General features: G+C 42.2%; 1 protein-coding gene across 1 annotated transcript; it reads right to left on the bottom strand.

Moving 5' to 3' along the window:
- Positions 1 to 25: 25 nt before the first annotated feature.
- On the bottom strand, positions 26 to 8,587 carry LOC100958792 (bile salt sulfotransferase-like; the record flags this gene model as incomplete). The annotated part of the gene is made up of 5 exons (XM_003803505.3): positions 8,295 to 8,587; positions 5,726 to 5,934; positions 2,937 to 3,063; positions 1,638 to 1,732; positions 26 to 221 (listed from the first exon to the last, which is right to left on the bottom strand). Coding segments are annotated over exons 1-5 (763 nt in total), but the record flags the coding sequence as incomplete, so codon positions are not given.
- Between the last annotated feature and the right edge of the window lie 727 nt (positions 8,588 to 9,314).

Genomic DNA, 9,314 nt, shown 5'->3' with positions numbered 1-9,314 from the left:
CATGTATTCAGGGACATTTTGAAACCAGAGCATTTTCTCTTACCTTTTCTCAGAAGTGGGTTTTTGTGAACTAAATAAGCATCATCCACCACTGAGAAATTAGACATCTTGTTTTCTCTCATCGCCTGGAAGGAGCTATTCTTAAGAATTAGGCTGAGTTCTTCTGGCTCTACCTTCTTACCCAGGAACTGACAGATCTTCTCCACACTTCTCTCTGTGTCCTAAAAGAAGAAAAAACAAGAGAGAAGATGTGAGAGAGAAAGGCAACAGAGAAACTAGGATGAGGAGAGGGAAGAAGAGAGAAACAAGAGACAGAAGTGAGAAGTGATGGAGTTGGATGCAACCAGGAAAAAGAAAAAAAAATAGGTCAAGAAGAGAAAGCAGGAAGGTGTGAAAGATGACAGGATGCTTTTGGATTTCTCAGTCCAGTTGATTTTTGGACAACGTATCATTAAAGGACAAGGCCTAAGGTTTCTAGAAAGACTTGAGAAAGACTTCTAAATGATGATTAGGATTAAAGAAGGAACGAATCCGGGAGAACTTGATGAAGATTTAAGGAATTGATTTCAACTCCTGGCTGTGCCATCAAACTATACTGTTGCATATAACCAACATTTGAATGACACATAGAGTTTTATAAGATCTTCTTATACATCAATAGTGAGTACTTGCTACTGAATCCTGGGAGATTATGATAGGAAATAACTTTTTATACTAGAAAGGCTTTCCTGTGAATCATAGACTTTGCTCTTAGAGCTAAAATGCTTTAAAAATTTTTGTTTAATTTCATAAGCCCCAGTTTTTATCTAAAAAATAGTCACATGAGTGTGGAAACAACTAAAATTGAAGTTCATGTGTGATTTGAAAGGAAAATTACAAGAAGTTATAGAATCATGACCCAAGGGACTTAAACATGTTAAGAAAGGTTTCCTGATTAAAATGGACTCATGCTGAGGCCGTCAGGGGATTTGACAGAGGTGGACAGAGGAAAGTGACCGGGAGTAATGTTTCTTAGGTGGAAGCAACATCCAGTGTTTATGTCACTGTCTCTTTCTACAGGATGCCACCAATAGGTCAGATTCTTTCTGCTATGGTATCCTCACCCTCACCAGTCCTGAGCATCACCTGACAGCTTCTCCTGTCTCTCAGCAGCCCCTCCAGTCCTCGGCATCTCAGCACATTCACACAGGCTGGTTTTGTGCATCCATTTGTCTTCTTACCAGTGAGATTGAGACGTCAGACAGTTGGACATATTTCTGGAACTGAATTGGAACTGACCTGAACTGTTCTGTCCCTTCCCCAGGGTCCTCTCATCACTGAGTCATCCGCACCATATGTCCTGCTCACAAGCATTTTACAACCACTAGTGGGCGCATCTGCCTGAATGCCTGGTAAACCCCTTTAGATATTTGAAGAGAAAGTGAAGAAGAACATAGGAAAAAAAACATGAATGGTGTGAAAAGTCAGCTATAAGGAGGGCAATGAAGACCAGGGAGCTAATTTCACTCTTAGTGACTGTTTTCAAGGCTAAATTTTGAGTGAGAAGGAGGAATGGAGACACAGAGAAATGGAAGGAACTCAGAGGAAGAGAAGGTGGTGGTGAGAGGGTGTGCACCAACTACTATAATGACAGTTACCCATTTCAGCTCTTCATAACTCAGCATCAGGAAGTTCTCCCTCTCTCTCATGGATACCCAGCCACGAACATGGTCAAACCATGACCCATATGGCACTGCATGGGGGGAGGCAGAGAGATAGACAGGTTAATTCCACCTTTTAGGTTCACTCCCCCATCAGCTATATTACAGTATAATTGACAACAAATGTTTGTATATATTTACAAGGTACAACACAATGTTTTGATTGATGTATACATTGTAAAGTGATAAGACGGAACTCAATAACATAGTCATCGTTTAGGTGTTAGTATTTTGATAGTGGGAACATTTAAGATCTCTTCACTTGCCATTTTCATGTACATAATTACGTATATGTATATGTACATATGTATTGCAGTATATATATATATACAGAGAGCCTCAACATACAGAAGGAGCTCCCATGAGCCCTTTTCTTAGCTTCGAACATTATTGGTAGATTGGGTTTTTTTTTTTTTTTAACAGTAAGAGGGTTTTATTATTTGGCAAAAGTAAGGACTACATGCGGATAGTTCCCAAGGCAAAATGTCCTGATAAATTATTTTCAATACACCTTATTTCATCTGTTTCCCTTTTCCGTCCAACTGTTTTGTTTTAGAAAACTCCCACACATCACAGCACTTCAAGGTGAGACACACCTGCGATAGAAGCAGTTTGGGGAGTGAGGAGAGATGCTCTCCATCTTGCATGGTTTGAATCCAAGGTTATGTATGGCTTCTCTTCAGGCTGCTAGAGCTCCAGAGACAGATCACAGCTGACACAAGGGACTCAGAATGCACTTTTGAGAATAATTGCCAAGTTACAAGTGCTTGAAAAAGCCCAGGGATTCTGCACAACTAAAAGTACAGAGATTCCAGAGTCAAGCAAACCTTTTCAGACTGATAGAAACAGAGGATTAAGGGAGTTTTGAATAGAGGCATTTTCTGAAAAACAATGGCGGGAAGTTAAAAGGTCAGGATTATCTGGGAAGATAAGAAAAGCTGACTTTCAGAAAGCCACAAATTTGGAGAGTGGAGAAGAAGAATATAGTTATCTGTGACAGTACGAGAGTTGTTAGACTCAGCAAATAGTGTGGATGGTTTATCAGGGACAAGCTGAGGGGCTGACTAGAGCTCTGCTGCCACAAAGAATAGGTGGACTTTGCAGATTTGGATTCCAGCGGTGACAGATCCTTGTAAGCCCAGGGCTGGTGAGAAGTAGATACAAGGTGGGTGGCAGGGGAGGTTTGAGAACGGACTCCGCGCGCCCCCTAGCGTCCATATTTTACAGCACACTCACCATTTCCTTCCAGGAAACATTCAAGAAATTGTTTCACTGACTTGGGTTTCTTAGCGAAATTCACTGAACTCCAGTAGAAATAACCAGATACAATAACATCTTTGGGATTTCTGATGACATAAATCACCTTAATGGGAAAATAGAATGACAAATCAGTACATTTATTCCCACCTTTGGAAATCTTCGTAAAAATGGCAAAAACCCCAATTCTTGGAATATGTCTATTGAATATTAATGACTCTTTTAAATAAATAACTTAATGCATTCATTAATCAAATGTAAAATGTAAAGTTTCTATGAAGTAGTCACTGCTCCAGGATTATAACAATGAAAGAGGACAGCATTGCCCTCCCCTCTGGGGTATATGAGTCTATTCACAATGTGAAGGAACTGGAGGGTTTTAAACTGTGAGAAGCATCGTATTTGTGTAGATAGTTTAAAGGTCATTAACAGGAGGATGATTTAATACATTATGGTTCATTCATAGATGTATAGAAATATACATCCATATGTACATTTAAGATCGTGGATGACTCTCACAGACATCACATTGAGTGAAGGAAGTCAGGCATCCAATGTTCATACAATATGAGTCTATTTGTATGAAGTTCAAGAACAAGCAAAACTAAGCTATGAGTTTAAGGCAGGGAGTGTTGACTTCTGTGTGTGGACATTGGTGAAAATACTCATCAAGCTAATACTTAAGATCACTACCCACAAACACACACATCTACTCACATACACAAGGAAGATTAGTCGGCATTTGAGCATGTGAATTTTCCTTTGGATTCTGTACCCACTCTCTTTGTGACAGTATTCTAGTCCTCATGTCTCTCTAGTCCTCAGTCTCCTCACACAGGGATTTACCAAAAATTATAAGACACATGTAAAGAGGCATGTTGTGACAAATTCTTTGTGTTACCACACAAGGTACAATTTCTAAGAGAAGAGACTGTTATGCGAAGTTTGTCCACTTGGTTTCAACTGAAAAATATTAAACAATTCACAAACCAATAAAGACCTAGGAAAGCCTGTTTCTCTTTCCTTCCTTCTTCTCACTCTTCCTCCCTCCCTCCCTCCCTCTCTCTTCCTTCCTTCCTTCTTTTGTTTTCTTTCTTCTTTTTAGTGTTATATTTTTTAGTAAAGCATGTTTCTAAAATTGGTGTGATATATGTGAGATCCTGGATAACAGTTGTTCCCTCTGGTGATCACTGTTCAGCCACTGGGGAGATCCGTGTGGCTGCTCATCCACATAGACAGCTACACACAGTAACACACAGAGGTTCAAAAAACTATCCACCACACCAGAGTGATCTAGATGAATTTCAGCATTGAATTATAAATGTGCTGGTTCTCATATGAACAATTCTACTTCTTCTCAGTGGTCGGAGGCATGCACTGAATTAACATTGGCTCACTCTTTATTTTAGAACGACACAAAGGGGCTTATCTAGTATACCAAGATCTGACAATTAAATTTGAGAACTACACCAAGGTCTGACAATTAAGGTTCAGAGCTACTCATCCTACAAAAAGTGCTACATCCTTCATTGCTGAACATCACCAGGGTCACCTTTGAAGGCTTTCGTTGGGAAGCTTTGTACTGATTCCAGTGCCCAGTCTATGTTTCCAAGCAAGTTTGGAATTCTTTTTCGGGAATGAACATTAGAGTGCTGTCATCTTACCTGTAATGTCCTAAATCTCATCAAAAAGTCTTCCTTTCAGTTTTTTTTTGGGGGGGCAGGGCTGGGTTGAACCTGCCACCTCTGGCATATGGGGCCCTACCCTGATGGTGCCGCCATCAGTATTTTCTTTATCTTTAGGTAAAGAAATAAGTCAATGGAGGCCAGATCTGGTGAGTAGGGAGAGTGCTCAGTACAGTTATTTGTTTACTGACTGAAAACTCCCTCATAGACAGTGCCATGTGGGCTGACACATTGTCATTATGCAAGAGCCATGTGGTGTGGGCCAAGATTTTCAGTTAAAATTGTCCTGTTTCTCCACTGAAATTTACTCAGACTGCTATACTTCTCACAGCCAGCTAATTATTTTGACTCATAGTTCCATGAATTTGTGCAAGGGTTCCATTGGTTTCATCTGCTCATTACTGGCCTCCTGGTCTCTTCATCCATGCTAATTTCTCTGTCCTCTAATAACCTGTCATCCATGTGTACACTGCTGTTTTCTTCATGGCATTATCCCCATTCACTTGGACTAACATGTCCCTGATTTCACTTCCACTCTTACCAACTTCACAAGAAATTTAATGTTTATTCTTTGCTCTAGTGCAAACACTGACAAACTCGTGATGGCACACAAAAACACAACAACGATAAAAACACCACTCAGGAAAACAGCACCACGCATCCACACAAACACAGCTGTGAAACACTGATATACCAAAGTTGTGAATCCTTCCCAAGTTGTTTGTAAAGTCCTGCAAACATAAGTGCACAGTGGCAAGTTCAGGAACTTCATTGTCAGACCCTTTCATATTGAACAGTTGTAAATTCTAGCTATTCTAAGTCTGTTTATTTAAGGTTCTGCCATCATCATGTTACTTTGTGCCTGGTTTGTATCTTGCTGGCATATTATGTGGAATGGTTCCTATGCTTGCACTCAGCTACAGTCCTTGGAACAGTCACACTGGCATCACCTAATGCAGAATCTCAGGTCCCATCCAGACCTACTGAATGATAATGCATTTCAACAAGGTCTCCACCTGATTTACAGACACATTAACATTTGAAAGGCATTGGTCCTACATGTTTTGATGATTGTGCACTGACCTTGGCCTTGGAACTGAAGAAAGACTTGGGGAAGAGATGGATGGGGAGGTGGGAGGTGAGCAAGCGTGGGCCCTCCTTCTCATTTGCTAATGCAAACCCAGGGTCAGTCTCTATCCAGGGTGAGCATTCCCAGATTGGCACAGACTGAACCCACTTGGGATCCCCCTTGGAGTGAATTAGGTAGAGAATCTCCATCAACCAGTGTGTTCCTAGATAAAGAGGGGGAAATGATGGTCACTCCAATCTCATTCTAAAAACAAATGGTAAAATACACATAACATACAATGTACTGTTTATTTGTTTATTTGTAGAGACAGAGTCTCACTTTATTGTCCTCGGTAGAGCGCTGTGGCGTCACAGTTCACAGCAACAACCTCCAACTCCTGGGCTTGATTCTCTTGCCTCAGGCTCCCATGTAGCTGGGACTACAGACGCCCACCACAATGCCCGGCTATTTTTTTGTTGACGTTTGAACTCACCACCCTTGGTATATGGGGCCGGCATCCTACTCACTGAGCCACAGGCGCCGCCCACAATGTACTGTTTTTAAGCATACAGTTTAGTAGTGTGAACTATGTTTCTGTTGTTGCACAACCAATCTCCATGTTTGTAATCTTGCAAAACTGAGACCCTATTCATATTACACAACAATTCCTCATCCCCTCCTCCCTCAGCCCTGGTGAAACCTCATGTAAGTAGAACCATACAGTGCATTTTTATGACTGGATAACTTAATTTAGTGTAATGTCCTCCAGGTTTATCCATGCTCTAGCATGCATCAGCATTTTCTTCCTTTTCAAGGAGGAATCCTATTCCATTGTATCTGTATGCCACAGTTTGTTGATCCCTCATCTGTCAAGGAGTGTTTGTGTTGCTTTTGGCCATTTGCTGAAGTCTTTGAATATCCCCATTGCTGTTTGTTTTTCAGGGTCCTGCCACTTGCAATGCCTTTGGCCTCAATCTGGTCTCTTTGCAGACTCTCACCCCCCGGCCCCACTCCCATCTAGATATGATCTACGTCTTCCAGTCCCTTGGATTTGTCAGGCCCTTTTCCAATTTCTGACATCACCCAGGATGCTTCCTCTTTGTGAAAATATCCCTTCTTACTAAGTAATCTCGCTTTCATTCTTTCTATTGCACTTTAGATTCTGTTCCTTCTGTTAGGATTTCAGTGGTCATCCTTCTGCTTGCTTGTGGGGGGTTGGGTGCATGGCAACCTCGACCTGGTTTGAATGCTGGCTGGGAAAATGATGCTGATAATAATCTGCTCCAATATACAAAATCTGAAAATGTCTGTAGATGGCTTACATCAACTCAGGCTGAGCAGACTGAGAAAATGCCTTTCTGGCTTCTTCGAAGGCTTTTATTAATTTTTAACAAAGATGCCAATGATAGGATTAAAAGAATCTTAAGTTTTCCAGAAAGACTGGATAAAGAGAAAGCCAGGACAAGTGGCAGGGGTTGCTGAACAGCCCAAAGTGCATGTGAATGGAGGTGGGGGGGCAGAAGTTAGTTCTATTCAGGCAGGGGAAGTAAACCAGGTTTTCTTACTTAACTACTTATTCAAAGAGTTTAGGGCTTGCCATCTGCTGACCTGAATGCATAGGCCTAGTCTGGCCTGTCCAGACCCCTCTGGGTTCTTTCCCTCTTCTATGGTTTTAAAGAAACCCAAGGGATTATCTGCCTGGCTGTATTTTTCTGGATACCCCACAGTTGAGGTTCTGTGCTCCACTGAGCAGAGTCCACCTATCTACCTCCCACACGTGCTGATACACACACCTGAATCAGCTTTAATATTCACTCCTCTGGGTTCTCCCCCTCTGAACACTCACTTTACTGTGTAAGTCCCTGACTGAATCCTTTTCTTTGAACGTACATGGTACTAGGCATCCCCCCTTCCCCAAAGCACTGTACATTGTCTGTCATAAGAAAGCGTTCTAGGGTGGTGCCTGTGGCTCAGTGGGTAGGGCGGCAGCCCTATATACTGCGAGTGACGGGTTCGAACCCAGCCCCAGCCAGCTAAAACAGCAGTGATAACTGCAACAAAAAATAGCCATGCGTTGTGGTGGGTGCCTGTAGTCTCACCTACTCGGGAGGCTGAGGCAAGAGAATTACCTAAGCCCAAGAGGTGGAGGTTGCTGTGAGCTGTAATGCCACGGCACTCTACCAAGAATGGCAAAATGTGACTCTGTCTCAAAAAACACACAAACAAACAAAAAAACTGTTCTAATCAGGACTTGAGGAGGTGGCTCCTGCCTGTCATCCCAGGCAGAGTTATGAGGTTGGCTTTTGGACCAATGATTCAAGTCAGCCTCAGCAATATAGCGAGACCCCATATCCATAACAAATAATTGTTTTAAAAAAATTAACTCAGCTATGGGGCTCAAGCCTGTAGTTGTGGCTAATTTGGAGGATTGTTTGAGCCCAGGACTTTGGGGTTGCAATGAGGTTGATTGGGCCACTGTACTGCAGCTGAGCCACAAAGTGAGAAGAAAATCACTCCTGTCCTGTACCCAGATAATGAGGAACACAGACACAGCCTTTCTCAGTTCAAGATTCTGTTTCTTACCTGATTTGGGGACAGTCATTGTTACTACATCTTCATCCTTCATGACAAACTCTTCTCGTGCTTTTCTAAGGATTTCAGGACTATAGGAGACCCGTGGGAAAGGGATCCCTTCATACCATAAATTGTCATTTGACATGATGAGCAGGTCCTTGTTGTGGCATGAGGGTTTCAGCTACAGACACTACTGGAGGCTGTGGCACCTGCTGGTGAAAGGTTCTGGACCCAAGGATAAAATTCCTAGACATGAGACGAAAGAAAGACAGAGATGAAATTCATGTGATTAAAGTGGCTTTTATTCCCCCTGGAGTGCAGAGAGGGTGAGATTCCTGACTAAGGAGAAATTCACACGCGGCCTATGGCAGACAGGGATTTTTAAGGGTTAGGACAGCCAGGATTGGTGGCATTCCTATTTCCTGGGAGGGACATAAATGTGACCCTTCCTGGGCAGGCCATGAACCTGACCCTGCCTGGGTGGGGTGCAAATTTATTTGAGCAGGTACCCTTGATTCTGGCATGTTAGGTTTTCTAGTAAAGAGAAAACAATCATTAATCTCTGCCCACTTATTGCAATATTTGCTTGCTGATTCAGGGAAGTAGATATGGTGACTGACAGCTACAAGTTTAATGAATTTGAGAAATGGTGAACTCAATAAAACATTGTGGAGGTAGTCAGAGGTTTAATTCATGGGAGTGAACAGGAAATTCAGCGACAAAAATGCAAGGACATACAAATATGTGCATATTTCAAAATATTTTTAAAGCAAGGCTCAGTAGCTCACACCTGTAATAGTGTGACTTTGGGAGGCCGAGGTGGGGGGGGGGTTGCTTGATCTCAGGAGTTCAAGGTTAGCTTGAGCCAGAGTGAGACCCCATCTCTCCTAAAAATAGAAAAAAATTAGGTGGGCATTATGGTGGGTGCCTATACTCCCCGCTATATAGAAAGCTGAGGCAAGAGGATCATTTGTGCCCCCAAATTTGAAGTTGCTGTGAGCTCTGAAGCCATAGCACTCTACCCAGGGT

The sequence above is a fragment of the Otolemur garnettii genome, unplaced genomic scaffold, assembly GCF_000181295.1.
Source record: "Otolemur garnettii isolate 467f Iridium unplaced genomic scaffold, OtoGar3 scaffold00317, whole genome shotgun sequence".
In the NCBI taxonomy this organism is placed as follows: Eukaryota; Metazoa; Chordata; class Mammalia; order Primates; family Galagidae; genus Otolemur; species Otolemur garnettii.
The sequence above is the reverse complement of the archived record's forward strand: the minus strand, read 5'-3'. Positions and strand labels throughout refer to the sequence as shown.